We start from the raw sequence: 19,933 nt of genomic DNA, 5'->3' as shown, positions 1-19,933 counted from the left end.
GAAGCAGGATGTGGGGGTCTTGGTCTGCGGTTGTGAGGCCAGCTGGATGTACTGCCAAATTTTCTAAAATGCTGTTGGGAGGCAGACATTCCTGCAGTCAGCATGCCAACTGCACGCTCCCTCAACTTGAGACTGTGTATTGTGTGACAAAACTGCACATTTTAGTGGCCTTTTATTGTCCTCAGCACCTGTGTAATGATCATGCTTGTTTAGTCAGCTTCTTGATATGCCACACCTGTCAGGTGGATGGATTATCTTGGCAAAGGAGAAATGCTCACTAACAGGGATGTAAACAAATTTGTGCACACAATTTGAGAGAAATAGGCTTTTAGTGTGTACGGAACATTTCTGGTATTTATTTTTTGGGGGAACACTTTACATGTTGCGTTTTTATATTTTTGTTCAGTGTATATTTAGAGGTAGTGATCTCGCTAATGCTTTCTATAAATATGGGAATATTAGCAGGTTTGTGGCGCACACAGACCTCAATTGGTATTGAATTGCATTTCAAATGGTATTAAAGGTCTTAACATCTTAAATTCGAAACCAAAATGATTTCATTTCAGTTGACTAAGACGAGACGATTATCTCTGTAAATAAATCTGACAAAGTGGACTGGACAAGAGTTTTTGGAGAGATTGAGAGCTTTTCAGTGATAAGCACAATTATTATTTGCAGCACAATTATTATTTGCAGCACAGATGCAGTTCTGTTCAGCAGTGGGAAGGAAACTCCACACCTGGCACACACACCGACATCAGCTAGTGAACTGCGGGGGAGCAAGCGATGAGTGTGGGCAGACAGTTTCCCCTTCCGATTAGACCCATTGCGCAGGCGACCCTTTCTTCTCCGTAGCTAACCAGTCACCACCAGCCTTCTAATTAGCTGCCCTTTACATGGTTAAGAAACACACGCTGCTATACTAAATTCAAAATAATATCTGCATTGAGTTTAATAGTAAAACAACTGTCTCGCTATGTTTCTCTCCCCTGAGTATAGAAAAGTAGGCGGTCTTTGAATTTTGTAGTCTCGCTCAACCCTCCCACTTTCTGCACTGCATTTCATAGCCAGGTTCTGAAGCCAACGTAGCAAAGTCTCCCTTGTTTCCTCTGTGAAGACGGCTTGATTCTAGCCCTTACCATTCAAAACATATGACCCATAATACTGACGCTGTGGTTTTTTTCTTTCTATCATGCATTAATAGGCAGCATTTTTACATTCATGAAGCATATTGCGGGCTGTTCTAAAACTAGGCTACTTGTGGACCGGGCCATAAACTATTTGTTTAGGAGACAACTTGTTCAATCATTTTACCACCCTAGCTATAGCTAACAACCTGGGGCGGGTTCAGCTGGACGCAACGATTTTGGAACATTCAGATAGAAATATGCTATGTAGAACACACGTGTGTCTCTCTGACATGTTGATTAAGGAGTGGCGTCTCTTCATGGATGTTCGAAAACGTTTTGCAACGGAACGTGGCCCTGATAACATTACCAGTATTCTATATGCAAACATTTGGTGGCACAGAAAGAAAGGAAAAGGGATGGCAAGCAATTTATTGACTAAATCCTTCTTGCCACTACACTATATCTGACTGGGTAAATCACTTTATGTTGAGTTAATGTGGACCCAGTGACTCAGATTTGAGCACTTCGACCAGGACTCGAGCACCGGGGCATGGACTTCAGCCATAGGTAGTTACTCGTGTCTCTGACTCGGACTTGCGCACAGGGGGCATGAGGTTGTGACTCAACTACATCACTGGGTGAAACAGTCATTACCCAGTGGGCACACACTGGTTGAATAAATTTCATTTCAATGAAATGACGTTGAACCAACGTGGAATAGGCATTGAATTGACGTCTGCCCAGTGGGTAGCTCTCGTTCAGTCATTAGACACCAATGTGGCTGCGGTGCCTGTGGAACGTTGATAACAATGGCAATGACTGAGTGACGGAGGGGCAACCCACACTACTTTGCTGCACCGTCTGGTGATTGTGCTACCTCTCTCTTTCGTTCACTCGTGTGTGTGTGTGTGTGTGTGTGTGTGTGTGTGTGTGTGTGTGCAAGATCTACAGTATTTCGGCTGGTTTAGGTATTTACATGACCAGATAATTAATATATTCTTGTATGTGTCACTTTTCTGTATAACATCCTATTCTCTTCCAACAGCAGAAATATATGTTGCTAGGACAAGGCTATGTATATTTGTGCACATGGAAGTCGGTGAACATTCAGATAGAGATATGCTATGTAGAACATAACATGTGTCTCTCTATGTTGATTAAGGAATTACGTCTCTATTCAAAGATGGCGCCGAGGAACATGGCTGACGTTTTTCATTCTCCCAACCAATTGTGCTTTTTTTTTTTTTTTTTTGTAACTTGTTTTTTTTAACTTATCGTGTAGATAATGTTGCTGCTCTTATGTTGAAAATTACTTCTGGACATCAGAACAGTGATTACTTGACGTGGACTGGAAGAAACTTTTTCCTTTAACGAGTCCAACGAGAAGGATATCCTGCTTTCACTGGAACAGGCCCAGATCCACACCTTTTGTGTGAAGAAAAGACACACGAAAAGGGGCCGCAGATCGGGCAGCCTTCTGAGAATCCGTAGGCGAGCGAGTGAACTCCCACTGCCATCTGTTCTTCTTGCTAACGTGCAATCATTGGAAAATAACATTGATGGATGACCTACGATTTAAGATTATCCTACCAATGGGACATCAAAAACTGTAACATCTTATGTTTCACAGAGGCGTGGCTGAAAGACGATACGGACAATATAGAGCGAGCGGAATTGTCCATGCATCGGCAGAACAGACGCTACCTCTGGTAGATGAGGGGTGGGGGTGTGTGTCTATTTGTCAACTGCTGGTGCGCAATGTCTAATATTAAAGAAGTCTCGATGTATTACTTGCCTGAGCTAGAATGCCGTATGATCAGCTGTAGACCACACTATCTACCAAGAGAGTTGTCATCTATATTATTCGTAGCCGTCTATTTACCACCACAGAACGAAACTGGCACTAAGACCGCTCTCAACCAACTCTATAAGGCCATAAGCAAAGAAGAAAATGCTCACCCAGAAGTGGCGCTCCTAGTGGTTGGGGACCTTAATGCAGGCAAACTAAAATCAGTTTTACCAAATTTTTATCAGCATGTCACATACAAACCAGAGGGGGAAAAAATCATAGACCATCTTTACTCTACACACAGAGATGCATACAAAGCTCTCCCCCGCCCTCCATTTGGCAAATCTGACCATAATTATATCCTCCTGATTCCTGCTTAGAAGCTAAAACTAAAGCAGGAAGTACCTGTGACTCGCTCAATATGGAAGTGGTCAGATGATGCAGGTGCTACACTACAGGACTGTTTTGCTAGCACAGACTGGAATATGTCCTGGGATTCATCCAATGGCATTGAGGAATACACCACCCCAGTCATCGGCTTCATCAATAAGTGCATCGACGACGTCGTCCCCACAGTGACTGTACATGCATATCCCAACCAGAAGCCATGGATTACAGGCAACATCCGCATAGAGCTAAAGGCTAGAGCTGCCACTTTCAAGGAGTGGGAGATTAATCCGGACGCTTATTAGAAATCCCGCTATGCCCTCAGACGAACCATCAAACAAGCAAAGCGTCAATACAGGATTAATATTGCATCCTACTACACCAGCTTAATGTGGCAGGGCTTGAAAACTTTTACAAAGGGAAACCCAGATGCGAGCTGCCCAGTGACGAAAGTCTACCAGACGAGCTAAATGCCCTTTTATGTTAGCTTCGAGGCAAGCAACACAAGCATGCACAAGAGCACTTGCTGTTCTGGATGACTGTGTGATAATGCTCTCTGTAGCCGATGTGAACAAAACCTTTAAACAGGTCAACAACATTCACAAAGCCGCTGGGCCAGACGGATTACCCTGAACCTCTCCCTGATGAGTCTGTAATACCTTTGTTTCAAGCAGACCACCATAGTCCCTGTGCCCAAGGAAGCGACGGTAACCTGCCTAAATGATTACCGCCCCGTGGCACTCATGTCGGTAGCCATGAAGTGCTTTGAAAGGCTGGTCATGGCTCACATCAACAGCATCGTCCCGGACACCCTAGACCCACACCAATTCGCACACCGCCCCAACAGATCCACATATGACGCAATCTCAATCGCACTCCACACTGCCCATTTCTCACCTTGACAAAAGGAACACCTATGTGAGAATGCTGTTCATTGACTACAGCTCAGCGTTCAAGACCATAGTGCCCACAAAGCTCATCACTAAGCTAATGACTCTGGGACTAAACGCCTTCCTCTTCAATTGGATCCTGGACTTCCTGACAGGCCGCCCCCGGGATGGTAAGAGTAGGCAACAACACGCTGATACTCTGCCATGCTGATACTTAACACTGGGGCCCCTCAGGGGTGTGTATTTACTCCCCTCCTGTATTACATATTCACCCACGACTGCGTGGACAAACGTGACTCCAGCACCATCCTTACGTATGCTGATGACAACAATGGTAGGCCTGATCACCGAAAACGATGAGACGGCCTATAGGGAGAACTGGCCAGGTGCCAGGACAACAACCTCTCCCTCAATGTGAGCAAGACAAAGGAGCTGATCATGGACTACAAGAAATGGTGGGCCAAACAGGCCCCCATTAACATTGACAGGGCTATAGCGGAGCGGGTCGAGAGTTTCAAGTTCCTTGGTGTCCACATCACTAACAAACTAACATGGTCCAAACATACCAAGACAGTTGTGAAGAAGGCACGACATAACCTCTTCCCCCTCAGGAGAAAAGATTTGGTATGGGTCATCAGATCCAAATGAAAAAAATGTAACTAAGACGTAACGATATTTTAGTCAAAATTACTAAGACTCGGCTAAATCTAAAAAAGTGTCGTGTACTGGCTTGAGCCATTGTTTTCTGTTTTTACTACTGACTTCCCACTGACCTTGGATAAAGCTTGTGTCTATGTACACTGTCGGCTCAATAGTATACACGTCAGCTAGGACAGTAAAATAAATAACTGACACCTTTAACATAGAGCTCCAGTCAGTTTTAGAATGGGTAACTGGCAATAAGCTGGTGCTAAATATCGCAGAAACGAAAAGCATTGTTTTTGGGACAAATCACTCGCTCAACTCTAAACCTCATCTAGGTTTATATTATTCAATAATGTGACGATTGAGAAAGTTGAGGCTAAACTGCTGGGTGTAATCGTAGATATAGCAAGCAGTCATGGTCAAAACATATATAGACTCCCATGTCTGCTAAAATGGGTCTGCCCATGATACGGTGTTGCTTAAGGCGACCAGTCCTACGGGCCCTAATTTTGTCGTACCTGGACTACTGCCCAGTTGTGTGGTCAGATGCTGCAAAGAAGGACATGGGAAAATTTGCAGTTGGTCTAGAACAGAGCAGCGCGTATTACACTTCGATGTACACGGGGAGCGAATGTCAGTAATATGCATGTCAATCTCTCCTGGCTCAAAGTTAAGGAGAGATTGACTGCGTCACTATTGGTCTTTTGTGTGAGCTGGTAAAGGTACCGAACTGTCTGTTCAAGCTTTTGGCACACAGTTCGGGCACTCATTGGTACCACACAGGACATGCAACCAGAGGTCTCTTCACAGTCCCCAGGTCCAGAACAGAGGCTGGGAAACGCACATTATTAAATAAAGCCATGACTAAATAGATCCCTTTGCCACCCCAGGTAACTCAAGCTAGCAATAAAACCATAAACGAACACAATACGGCACGACGACGACGGGGACTGTGAAGACACACTTTTGCATTGCATTATGTAGTAATATGTGATACGTGGTTGTCTCACCAGGCAATCTTGAGATGAATGCAGTAGCTGTGCGTAGCTCTGCTGAATGGCTAAATTGTAATGTAAATGTACTGCTACGTACGTTTATTTGTCGTGTTTCCTATTTGGACCCCAGGAAGAGTAGCTGCTGCCTCTGCAGTAGCTAATTGGAGAGCCTAATAACCACTAAATACTTCCGAAATGATCACGATTAAATGATGAACAGGGCGCTTGCTTATGACGTATTCTTGAGCACCCAGAGGACAGCTGCTTTGGGGCATAATAGCATGTGTATTTTACACTTCTTATTGCCCATACATTTCTAATGTATGTTCCCTTTACCTCAAACGCATAAAGTGCCCGTCAGCCAGAGTTACTGCCACGTTTGGCCATGGCTCGGCATTGCCGCTTTGATGAGCTTGCATCCCAACTGGCACCCTATTCCCTACATGGTAGACTACTTTTGGCCAGAGCGTTATGGGTCCTGGTCATAAGTAGTGCCTGCCCTATGTCGGGAATAGGGTGCCATTTGGGATGCAGCCATAGTCTGTGATGCTGTTGCCACAGGATGAATTCTGTTTAATTCCCTTACATCATGCATCCCTCGCCGTACTTCAAACAAATTCCCTCTGAACATATTTCATTACTGTTGCAGCCAAGCCTTTCAAAAGCAAAGGAATCATCTTTCATGTGTAAGCTATGAGTAATATCGCTCTCTGCCAGTCTGCCTGGTAAAGCTAAGAGCTTGTAGAGTACTTCTATGCATTTACACAGTACGAACATCTCAAATGACCGGGAAACATTAAAATAATGGAAACAACTGACACGGCTAAATTTCATCTCTAATTTTTTCTATTACGCGTGTAAACCCCAAATCCAGCTTATGATGCATCTACAGCTGAAACCCATATTCATCCCCATATATGCAGAACACCAGTAGACATTGGGGGTAGAGTTGGCCTCTTGCTGGCTGCATACTTTCACTACGATGCGTTTCCCACGCGTGCCCGTCCCAGACTCACTCACTCACTCACTCACTCACTCACTCACTCACTCACTCACTCACTCACTCACTCAGGCACAATACACTGCCTGCTCCTCTCCTCTGGTCCTTCCTGCCTGTTAGTGTTCTTTATCATGCCAGAGCAGCTGTTCCATACGATCGGCGTGTCAGCGAGCACACCAGAGCACTGATATCGTCAGTGTTAACACTGACCTGGCCGTGACCCAGCGATCACGGCACTCCACTTGAGTAAACCTCGCCAGCCAGCCCTCGTCTGTCTGCAAACATTTCACCAGGCTAACAGCCGCACGGCACTAGTTTGTACTGCACTTTTTCTCCGCACCCCATTTCAAACAGACTCGGATTCTCGATGAACTGGCTGTGGGTTATTGGTTAGGTGCAGTTTGTATACACACGCACATTTTCCGATGTATGCTAAGCATAGAAAGCCCTCAGTCATACTTTTTAGTACTTTTTTTCCCCCTCCTGAGTATTTGCTTACCTCAGGAAATGGTGGGCTCTCGTTTGAGGAAATCCTACAAAGTAAATTAACCGCAGAAGATTTAATATCCTCTAAGTCACTGGGTGGCAGGCCAGCTCATATTAATCTGTATGATTTACATAAACAAAAAAGTACAAATCATCCCTTCTCTGTTCCATGTGTGAGCTCTTTGGGATTGAAGGCAGTTTGTTTTGGTGGGTTGTAATCACCTTCCTGGCTGAGACTACAGTGCTTAACATTTTAACACAGCATTTACCATTTGAATCCAGTATTTACTATTGATGGGGGGGATCTCTACTTCCATATCGTGATCCTGTGTGGCTTAGTTGGTAGAGCATGGCGCTTGCAACGCCACGGTTGTAGGTTCGATTTCCACAGGGGCCTGCTATGAAACAAGTAAGAATGTATACACTCACTACAGTAAGTCGCTCTGGATAAAAGACTAACAAGTGTCTGCTAAAAGTCTAAAATGTAATAATGTGATATTTTTTAAATACCGTAATTTCCGGGCTATAAGCCGCTACTTTTCCCCTGCGCTTTGAACCTCGCGGTTTATACAATGACGCGGCTAATTTATGGATTTTTCCCGCTTTCACAAGATTCATGCCGCCAGAAAACTGAGCACCGTCACATAATGTGACGTAAATCGAGCGCGCTCAAACTTCCCATCATTCTGAATACGGTAGTCATTTTTTCTCCCTCATCATGGCAAAGACACGGAGAAATGCATATGATGCAACTTTCAAGTTGAAGGCGATCGATCTGGCTGTTGGGAAAGGAAATAGAGCTGCTGACAGCATGGAGCATTGTCAAAAAATCCACTATCATCAACGGGTTTCGAAATGCTGGACTGCTGCGTGTTGAAGAGAGCAGCGATCCAACATCGGATGAAGCAATTCTGAGGCTATTCAACTCCGACACCAAAGGAGATGACTTCAGTGGTTTCAGTGCACAGGAGGAGGAAGAATAGTGATCAATGACTTTCTTGGTACACTACTGTTTACTGCTATTTTTTAAATATTTTTTTATTACAAGGCTTTAACGAAACACGGCTATTTATTTTTGTTACAAGCCGTGTTTAGTTTAAAGGCTGTGTAAAGTTCATTTGTTTCAATGTACCGGTAGGCACCTGCGGCTTATAGACATGTGCGGCTTATTTATGTACAAAATACATAAAAAAAAAAAAATGTATCAGTGGGTGCGGTTTATATTCAGGTACGCTTAATAGTCCAGAAATGAAGGTATATTGCCATGGCTGATCCAAACTGGCTGTTTCCTGTCCCTCTGCAGCAGACATATGGCTGAGCTATATGTTTCCCAAAGAAAATCCCAGTATCAAATGGCAATACAGTGCCTACAGACAGTATTCACACCCCTTACCTTTTCCCACATGTTGTTGTGTTCCAGCCTGAATTTAAAATGGATCACTGACCTACACACAATACCCCATAATGTCAAAGTGTAATGTTTTATAGATTATTTTCTCAAAATAATACAAAATGAAATGCTGAAATCTCTTGAGTCATTAAGTATTCAACCCCTTTGTTATGGTAAGCCTAAATACTGTTCAGGAGCAAACATTTGCTGAACAAGTCACATAAGTTGCCTGGACTCTGTACAATAATGGTGTTTTAAACATTTATTTTTTAATGACCACCTCATCTGTTCCCTACACATACAATTACAGTATCTGTAAGGTCCCTCAGTTGAGCAGTGAATTTCAAACACAGGTTTTCCAAAGCCTCGCAAACAAGGGCACCTAAAAAAAGGAAACATTGACTATCCCATGGTGAAGTTATTAATCACACTTTGGCTGGTGTATCAATGCACCCAGTCACTACAAAGATACAGGCGTCCTTCCTTCCTACCTCCGTTGCCAGAGAGGGAAAGCTGACAGCTGACATGTCTTCCACATTTAACCCCAACCCTTCTGAATCAGAGGAAGGAAACCCCCTCAGGGATTTCATCATGAGGCCAATGGTGACTTTTTAAAACCGAGTTTCATGCCTGTGATAGAACTGAGGATGGATCAACAACATTGTAGTTTCTCCACAATACTAACCTAGTTGACAGTGAAAAGGACGACGCCTGTAAAGATATTCCGAAAACATGCATCCAGTTTGCAACAAGGCACTAAAGTAATAATGCAAAAAAGTGGCAAAACAATTAACTTTGTGCTGAATACAATGTTATGTTTGGGGCAAATCCAATACAACAGAGTACCACTCCATTGTTTTTCAAACATAGTGGCTGCTGCATCATGTTATGGGTTTGCTTTGTAATTGTTAAGGACTGAGGAGTTTTTCAGGATAAAAAAATAAACTGCATAGTGCTAAGCACAGGCAAAATCTTAGAGGAAAACCTGGTTGTCTGCTTTCCACCAGACACTGGGAGATGAATTCACCTTCCAGCAGGACAATAACCTACAACACAAGGCCAAATCTACACTGGAGTGCTTACCAATAAGACAGTGACTGTTCCTGAGTGGCCGAGTTAGTTTTGATTTAAATCTAAGACTAGAAAATGGTTGTCTGGCAATGATCAACAACCTGTTTGACACACTTTTTTGAAAATAATGAGTAAATATTTCTCAATCCAGGTGTGCTTAGATTTACCCAGTAAAGTCTCACAGCTGTAATCGCTGCCGAAGGTGCATCTACAAAGTATTTACTCGGTGTGAAAAATGTGGCATTTTGTTTTTCATTTTCAGTAAATCTGCAAACATTTCTAAAAACATGTTTCACTTTGTCATTATGGAGTATATTGTGTGTAGATGGTTGAGAGGGGAAAATATATATTTAATCCATTTTGAATTTAGGCTGTAAAACAACTAAATGTGGAATAAGTTAATGGGAATGAATACTTTCGGAAGGCACTGTACATATACACCGAACAAAAATATAAATGCAACATGAAAAGTGTTGGTCCCATGTTTCATGAGCTGAAATTAAAGATCCCAGAAATGTTCCATACACCGTATTTCTCTCTAGTTTTGTGCACACATTTGTTTACATCCTTGTATGTGAGAATTTATCCTTTGCCAAGATAATCATCCACCTGACAGGTGTGGCATGTCAGGGAGCTGATTAAGCCACATGATTGTTACACAGGAGCACCTTGTGCTGGGGACAATTAAAGGCCACTCTAAAATGTGCAGTTTTGTCACAACACAATGCCACAGATGTCTCAAGTTTTGAGGGAGCGTGCAATGTGAATGTTGACTGCAGAAATGTCCACTAGAGCTGTTGCCAGAGAATTTAATGTTAATTTCTTTACCATAAGCTGCCTCCAACGTCTTTTTTGAGAATTTGGCAGTACGTCCAACCGGCTTCACAACCGCAGAACACATGTAACCATGTTAGCCCAGGACCCCCAAATCCGGCTCGTATGAGAGCAGCCACCCTGACAGCTGATGAAACTGAGGAATATTTTTGTCTGTAATAAAGCCCTTTATGTGGAGAAAAACGCATTGTTACAGGCCCAGCCAGTCTCCCCAGTGGGTGGACCTGGCTCACAAGTGGGTGGGCCTATGCACTCCCAGGCCCACCAATAACTGGTCCTCTGCCCAGTCATGTGAAATCCATACATTAGGGGCTAATTAATTTATTTAATTTGACTGATTTCCTTATATGAACTGTAACTCTTTAAAATGGTTGCATTTTGCATTTATTTCTGTTCAGTATTGAATCGTGAGAAACTCCAATACATGTCGTATCGGCACCTAAGTATCGTGATAATATATCGTAAGGTCCCTGGCAATTCCCAGCCCTAGTATTTACCATGTTAAAACAGTATTATGATACTTGCGGCGTTAAATCCAGTGATTTTTCCTTAGGCATGTCCAGACCCAGTTACAGGCTTTACACTGATTGTGCTGGAGACTATGGGATAGTGTTACCACCACTCTGCCTGTTCTTTGAGAGTGGCATGCATAACCCAGTGTGTGTCCTGCTTACCGAACCAGAGGAAGAATCGTGATACATGCCTTCATAGGGAAGAGTGGGGTGGGGCATTTCAAATGTCAGCAGAAATGGATTAGGCCGAAGTTTAATTTCTGTTTCACTTCTCCCTCTCCCTGCAAACCCTCAACTCTCGTTCTCTCTTTACCTTTTCTATCTATCCTCTTCTCTTTCTCACGCTCCGTCTCACTCGCTCTCTCGCCGCCTCCCTATCTCCGATCTCGCCCCCCCCCCCTTCTCTGTCTGTATAGGATGTGTCACAGGAGGGCTATGGCAACAGGGGCCAGTCTGCTATGACCCCTGGGAAGCCCAACCATGAGGAGATGGGCCTCAGCCAGCAGGACAGACCTTCCAGTCTACCTGTAAGTCCACTTCACAGTATCTGGAAAAACACCAGAAAACCTCAGTCATACACACTGCAAAATCTGCTGTAATTCTGCTTCACAGCCACTGGAAACGCATCTTGCGAAGCACAGTACCACAAAAGGTGCTCAATACTGAGCTACGAGCTCAATATAAAAGCTACGCGCACACACACACATACACACACAATCTGTGTGTCAGCCCACCCATTGCATATTTATTGCAGGGCAGGAGCCATGTCCTTGACACTTGTCTGGGCTGACATGACCTTTTGGGTCCTTGCCACTGCTTTAACAAGACCACAAGGCTTCAACTGGGCCCAACATCAGGCTCAGTCTGTAAAACAACACTCTTCGCGCTGTCACCTATTACTGAGGCACGGGCCAGATTCCCCCACAGTGACTGGAAACCTGGACTAAGTCTTAAATGACACCCTATTTCCATATAAAGTGCACTACTTTTGAAAAGGGTCCCTCTGGTCAAAAGTGGTGCATGATGTAGGGAATTAGGGTGTCATTTGGGAAACAACCCTAGTTGTTCAATGCCAGTCTCCCACTGAGTGCTGGTTCTCCATTTCTCCATTTCAGGCCTTATTTGCTTTCTCGTGGAGGAGCTCAGCTCTCAGCCTTTTTCCTCTTAACGTTACTCCTCTTTCTCTGCTGCAGTCTCTCCTCTGCGGCTCTTCAGTGCTCCACTGAGCTGTCGGCACGCCATTGGAGCACAGGGATGTCAGTCAGGGTGGGCCCACGGCTCTCTGAGCCAATCGGCGCTTTTCCTCGTTGCTCCCATGAACCCCCCTTCTGTGTCATAGAACAGGACTAGTAGATTTCACTGTTCATTTCATTGCTAATGACCATGCTTAGCTGTTAATGTTTGGACTTGTACCAATAAGCAAAGCTAGAATAGAACCCCCCACACCACTTTTCCTCTTACTCCTGAGAGGGAAAAATCATTATGGAGGTCAACTTAAGAGTAATTTTAGCCAAAAAAAAATGTAAGGCCAATCCGAGCAGCCGAGGTGTACACTGGGAATCTCATCGCTGGATACGATTTCAAAGAGTAATTTGGATTGATTACAGTGTGCTATCCTGTTTTGGTCTCATGATTCTCTTGGGCAACATTCAGGCAGGGTTTAAAGATGCCCTTCTTTCTCTGTGCTCTAAATAGAAAGCATGGGAGTCCAACTGTGTTGATGGCATATTGCCAGCCAGCTCTTTAAAGATCTCCAGCTGAGACACAGACTGGAGACACATTTTAGTATTTATTTATCATCTCACATTGGAGTCATGCACTTAGCGCCTGATAAACCTGTGTGTGTCTCAGTCAGTGTGTCTGTCTCTGTATGGATAGCTGATGGGTTAGCTGAGGACCGTAAAGAGGCCTACCACTGAGTGTTGTAGACATGCTGCCTGACCTGCGGCTTTGGGCAGACTGATGACATGCAGAGTGTGTGCAGGCAGGATCCTTTTATTTATAAAGCACTCACTGTGTCATCACGGAACAATGGCATAGGGAACCCCGCCAAAGAATACAATTTCCAAGATTTTTTAATTTTTTTTTACACTGACTGTCCACTGTTGCTTGCACGCTTGTCCTTGACTCTCACAGGTATTATTTAGTAGTGTTATATTACAGTAATATTCTTCAGAACAAAAAAAGATATTGTTCGTAACCCTGTCCACACTTTCATATTGTCAGGGGTTCCCAAACTGCAGGCGCACCCCCATATGGGGCGGCAACGTTTCCTGGGGGGAGCGGAATTTTCCTTGATTTGACGAGCAAAACATTTGTTTTTGTTTTTTACAACTCGCGATTATTTATACCTACAGTACCTGTCAAAAGTTTGGACACACCTACTCATTCCAGGGTTTTTCTTTATTTTTTACTATTTTCTACATTGTAGAATAATAGTGAAGACATCAATACTATGAAATAACACATATGGAATCATGTAGTAACCAAAAAAGTGTTATTTTAGCTTCTTCAAAGTAGCCACCCTTTGTCTTGATGACAGCTTTGAACACTCTTGGCGTTATCCCAACCAGCTTCATGAGATAGTCACCTGGAATGCATTTCAATTAACAGGTGTGCCTCGTTAAAAGTTAATTTGTGGAATTTCTTTCCTTAATGAGTTTGAGCCAATCGCTTGTGTTGTGACAAGGTAGGGGTGGTATACAGAAGATAGCCCTATTTGGTAAAATACCAAGTCCATATTATGGCAAGAACAGCTCAAATAAGCGAAGCGAAACAACAGTCCGTTACTTTAAGACATGAAGGTCAGTCAATACGGAACATTTCAAGAACTTAAAAAGTTTATTCAAGTGCAGTCGCAAAAACCATCAAGTGCTATGATGAAACTGTCTCTCACTCTTGGCAAGACGTGACTCTCCACATGGGAATATCTTTGATTTGTCTCTAAGACATTCAGAAGCTGAGCTACGACCTAAAGTCGAAGAGTCAAAGAAATTGGACTTTGCTTGGGAAGCGATCTTCTACAATCTGTGACTCTATCGCCATCATTTGATCGAATCACTTTTTGTAAAAGAGAATATGTATAATCAAATTGAGGGTTTATAATAATTATAAAACATATTCGGTAGCTCAACATTAAGGGAAATCAGGTCGAGACTTTATTTTCCTTATCCATTATTATCATTTAAATAACTTATGTAAAATATGTCATGAGTCTTGTTAGACTACGTATAATCACAGGAAATGAGCTTCAAAACAACCATTTTTGTGTGTCCCTCAAATAAAACAAAATTAACAAGGCGGTGTTGTCTTTAATCAGTGGTGGAAAAAGTACCCAATTGTCATACTTGAATAAAAGTATAGATGCCTTAATAGAAAGTTACTCAAGTAAAAGTCAGCCAGTAAAATACTAGCGTAAAAGTATTGGGTTTTAAATATACTTAAGTATCAAAAGTAAATATAATTGCTCAAGTATCAATAATTAAAAATTCCTTATTACCATTTTCTTTTTACATTTTTTTAATGTTTATGTATGGATAGCCAGGGTCACACTCCAACGCTCAGACATTATTTAGAAAAGATGCATTTGTGTTTAGTGAGTCCACCAGGCCAGAGGCAGTAGGGATGACCACATGTTCTCTTGATAAGTTCTTGAATTTGACAATTTTCCTGTCCTGCTAAGCATTTAAATATAACGAGTACATTTGGTTGTCGGGGAAAATATATGGAGTGAAAAGTACAATGTTTTTTTAGGAATGTAGTGAAGTAAAAGTAGTCAAAAATATAAAAAGTAAAGTACAGATGCCCCCCCAAAAATACTTAAGTAAAAATGATTTGAAGTACTAAAGTTCTTTATACCACTGTCTTTGATATACAAAAACATTTGTCATTTTTTAAATGTGATAAAGGATGCCTTGGGGAACCCCTGGTCTATGACTACCAAAGGTAATTTTGTTGAAACTTGTTTGGACCAGACCTGCATGCTGATACTTCCAATGCTTCTGCTGATTTCTCATTGGGTTGTCTATGTGAAGGCAAAGCACACTGCCCTCCTCAGATATAGCAGTGATCCCACCCCCAGGGTAAGTGTAGTGTCTACAGCTGTATCGTAGTAGCTCATCCTGTCACTGCCACAGCCAGCCTTATTCCTTATATAGTGAACTATATAAGGAATAGGGTGCCGTTTGGGAAGCACACCCTGTTACAGCTACCAGCAACCCAGCTGGGTCTTTAGTTAATCACCAGCTGCCAATCCAGGAACCACCGGCCTAGTGATGGGGGAAGAATCGATCAAGTTTCATACCGCAGTATTATTTCTGACGATATTATATAGATACTTTGACTAAAAGTATTGATTTGTAAAAAATTATATGTATATTTTATTTATTTATGCTAGGTAGCGTTAGCTACAGTAGCACTAGTCGGCTGTACCTGCACCAAAACTCCGATATTTTTCACCCTATAGCTTGTTCTCCGTATTATTTTAAAATAATGAGTCAACTTGTTTTCAGCACTTTTATTTCCATGACTGATAAACATGTTTTCTCACGCTCTCTCTCGTCTCTCCTTCACTTTTCCCACATTTTGTTACATTAAAATAGATCGAAAAGTTTTTCTTCCCTCATCAATCTACACACAATTACCCCATAATGATAAAGCAAAAACAGGTTTGTAGACATTTTTGCGAAATTGATTGAATTTATATTACATTTAAGTATTGATACCCTTCACCCAGTACTTTGTTGAAGAACATTTGTCAGCGATTCCAGCCTTGATTCTTCTTCGTTATGACGCTACAAGCTTGGCACACCTGTATTCGGGGAGTTTCTCCCATTCTTCTCTGTAGATCCTCTCAATCTCTGTTAGGTTGGATGGGGAGCATCGCTGCACAGCTATTTTCAGGTCTCTTTCAAGTCCGGTCTCTGGCTGGGCCACTCAAGGACATTGAGACATGCCCCAAAGCCACTCCTGCGTTGTCTTGGCTATTTGCTTAGGGTCGTTGTCCTGTTGGAAGGTGACCCTTTGCCCCAGTCTGAGGTCCTGAGCGCTCTGGAGCAGGTTTTTGCAATCAAGAATCTCTGTTCTTTGCGTCATTCATCTTTCCACCGATCCTAACTATTCTCCCAGTCCCTGCCACTGAAAAACATCCCCACAGCATGATGCTGCCACCACCATGCTTCACCGTAGGGACGATGCCAGGTTTCCTTCAGACGTGACGCTTGGCATTCAGGCTAAAGAGTTCAATCTTGGTTTCATCAGACCAGGCTGGGTGGCCAGCTCTAGAAAGAGTCTTGGTGGTTCCAAACTTCTTCCATTTAAGAATGATGGTTACCACTGTGTTCTTGGGGACCTTCAATGCTGCTGAATGTTTTTGGAACCCTTTCCCACATCTGTGCCTCGACACAATCCTGTCTCGGAGCTCTACGGACAATTCCTTCAACCTCATTACTTGTTTTTTGCTCTGATAAGCACTGCCAACTGTGGGACCTTATATAGACAGGTGTGTGCCTTTCCAAATCATGTCCAATCAATTGAATTTACCACATTTGGACTCCAAGTTGGAAACAGGATGCATCTGAGCTCAATTTTGAGTCTCATTGCAAAGGGTCTGAATACGTATGTAAATAACATATTTCTGTTTTATTTTTAATAAATGTGCAAACATTTCTAAAAACCAGTTTTTGCTTTGTGTGTGTGTGTGTGTGTGTGTGTGTGTGTGTGTGTGCATATTGATGAGAAAATGTTTTTATTTAATGGATTTTAGAATAAGGCTGTAACAAATTGTGGAAAAAGTCCAGGGGTCTGAATACCTTCCAAATGAACTGTAACATCAAATTGCAATGAAATCTAAGTTTAAAATATAAAATAGTGAGAATCTAAATGCATATCGTATCGGGATAATATCGTATTGTGATGTCCCTGTCAATTCCCAGCGCTTCGCATCCTATTCCATGTAATGTGCACTACTTTTGAGCAGGGCCCTGCCGGCCCTGGTCGAAAGTAATGCACTGCATTTAGAATAGTGTGCCATTTGGGATTCTGTACTGAAGCAACACTCCGCTGCCTGCCTGTACCTCAGCTCTCCCTCTTCCTCTCTACTCTGCCCGCTGTTACCACTCCTCCTCAGGCTGCCTTTGAAGTTAACCGCCACTGGTGTTGCCATGGCGACAGGGCTGAGAAAACAGCCCCCTCAAAAATATGCATATTAAAGCAACTGATTGATGTACTAATCACATTATTCTTCATATGGTATTTGTTATTATTGACGTTGCCCCCCCCCACCCCGATTTGCTTGTTTATATTTTTGTGTATTGCGGCATTTGAGCCCAAATGTGGTATATTATATAGTTTGAAGAACATTTTGTACTGCCAGTGAATCATCTGGGCCAGTGTATTTTATCAGTAAAGCATTTCACCACCACCTAGTTTTCTTACTGTTGATCAGATTTTTATGTCGTCAATATTCCCAATGGAAGTCTCTGATTGGATGTTGCTGACTTTGGACACTATGCAGAATATGATTGGTATTGGTGTTCCACAATGTTGATTTAAATTACTAGTTGAAACCATCATTAAATTTAAAATCAACAATTTCTCTGGAAAGGGTTGAGGCGTGTGTTCCACTTAGATATTTATTTACAATCTGGTTTTAACCAGTGTTGCCACGCTGCCCCTTGTTTTTCAAGTGTCACGCATTTTAATTGAAGACAGTGATGTTAAACTCTCTCGGCAACTGGGGTTTCATCTACATTTTCTTTTCAAGGCCTAATCAAATCCACCTCGTCCTTTCTGGCGCCGGTGTAAACAGGCCATGCTGGATGCTCCTTCGGGAACTGGGAGGGAGGCGGCAACTGCCAGGCTTTGAACGGCACCCTTTAAATCTTTTCCACCCCCCCCCAAGGCACAGCATAGCGTGGGCTGATCTGGCCTCTGCTCTGGGTGCATCCCAAAATGGCACCCCCTATTCTCTATATTGCACGTTACTTTTGACCAGGACCCATAGTGCTTTGGTCAAAAGTAGTGCTCTACGGAGGGAATTTGGGGGGGGGAACTCTCTCAGCCTGGGTGATCATGGCTCCCCTTGAAACAGCACTAATAGAGAGAAAAAGACGACACACACACACACACACACAGCTCAGAAACATGGCTTTCTGTAAACAAACAATAAAAGACAGCTTTGAGGATTTGGTGTGGTTGCTTCAAGTCTTAGGATGGTTGAAAAAATAGGTTTTATGTTGTTTTTACTCAATTCGGCCTCCGCGTCACCTTTTTCAATACATCTCAAGGTGAGTTGTGAGCAAACAGCTGGTATGTGCAGTGCATTCGGAAAGTATTCAGACCCCTTCACTTTTTCCATATTTGTTTTACCTTCTAAAATGGATTAAGGACACATTTTCCCTCATCAATCTACACACTACCCCATTATGACATAGCAAAAACAATTTTACAAAATGTATTGTAAAAAAATACCTTATTTACATAATTATTTAGAACCTTTGCTATGAGACTCGAAATTGAGCTCAGGTGCATCGTGTTTCCGTTTCATCCTTGATGTTTCTAAAACTTGGAGTCCACCTGTGGTAAATTCAATTGATTGGACATGATTTGGAAAGGCACACACCGGTCAGAGCAGAAACCAAGCCATGAGGTTGAAGGAATTATTGAGGCACAGATCTGGGGAAGGGTATCCAAACATTTCTGCAGCATTGGAAGTCCCCAAGAAGACAGTGGCCTCCATCATTCTTAAATGGAAGACGTTTGGAACCACCAAGGGTCTTCCTAGAGCTGGCCACCCAGCCAAACTAAGCAATCAGGGGAGAAGGGCCTTGGTCAGGGACGTGACCAAGAATCTGATGGTCACTGTTGACAGAGCTCCTCTGTGGAGATGGGAGAACCTTCCAGAAGGACAACCATCTTTGCAACGCTCCACCAATTAGGCCTTCATGGTTGTTTGGCCAGACGGAAGTCACTCCTCAGTAAAAAGCACATGACAGCCCGCTTGGAGTTTTCCAAAAGGCAACTAAATGACTGACTAAGACACAATATTCCCTTGGTCTGATAAAACCAAGATTGAACTCTTTAGCCTGAATACCAAGCGTCACATCTGGAGGAAACCTGGCACCATCCCTACGGTGAAGCATGGTGGTGGCGGCATCATGCTGTGGGGATGTTCTTCAGCGGCAGAGACTGGTAGACTAGTTGGGATCGAGGGAAAGATGAACGGAGCAAAGTACACAGAGATCCTTGATGAAAATCTGCTCCAGAGTGCTCAGGACCTCAGACTGGGGCAAAGGTTCGCCTTCCCACAGGACAACGATCCTAAGCACACAGCCAAGACGATGCCGGAGTGGCTTCGAGGCAAGTCTCTGAATGTCCTTGAGTGGCCCAGACTTGAACTTGATCTAACATCACTGGAGAGACCTGAGAATAGCTGTGCAGCGACGCTCCCCATCCAACTTGACAGAGCTTGAGAGGATCTGCAGAGAGGAATGGGAGAAACGCCCCAAGTACATGTGTGCCAAGCGTGTAGCGTCATACCCAAGAAGACTTGAGGCTGTAATTGCAGCCAAAGGCGCTTCAACAAGTACTGAGGAAAGGGTCTGAATACTTATGTAAATGTAATTCTCTACACTAGCTTGTTTTATCACAAACTGAAATTAGGCAAACTTTTTGAATTTTAGCAACCAGAAAATGGCAGAGTGATTTTCTGCATAGTGCATCTTTAATGATAAGAAGTGGCTAAAAGTTAATGAATGTTTTTAGGAGTGATCCCTGCTCAATCAAGCACAATCCTTAGATGCGAC

The 19,933-nt window shown here is 43.0% G+C and overlaps 1 protein-coding gene across 1 annotated transcript in view; it reads left to right on the top strand.

Annotated features, from left to right (window-relative positions):
• Positions 1–19,933, top strand: part of LOC118386567 (AT-rich interactive domain-containing protein 1B-like) — a 111,289-nt gene that overhangs the window by 35,488 nt on the left and 55,868 nt on the right. The window contains 1 exon segment of the mRNA XM_052523361.1: positions 11,546–11,656. Within this exon segment, the coding sequence (XP_052379321.1) occupies positions 11,546–11,656 (111 nt within the window).

Source organism: Oncorhynchus keta, chromosome 8, assembly GCF_023373465.1.
Source record: "Oncorhynchus keta strain PuntledgeMale-10-30-2019 chromosome 8, Oket_V2, whole genome shotgun sequence".
In the NCBI taxonomy this organism is placed as follows: domain Eukaryota; kingdom Metazoa; phylum Chordata; class Actinopteri; order Salmoniformes; family Salmonidae; genus Oncorhynchus; species Oncorhynchus keta.
Note: the sequence above shows the minus strand (reverse complement) of the source record. Positions and strands in the feature narration are given on the sequence as shown.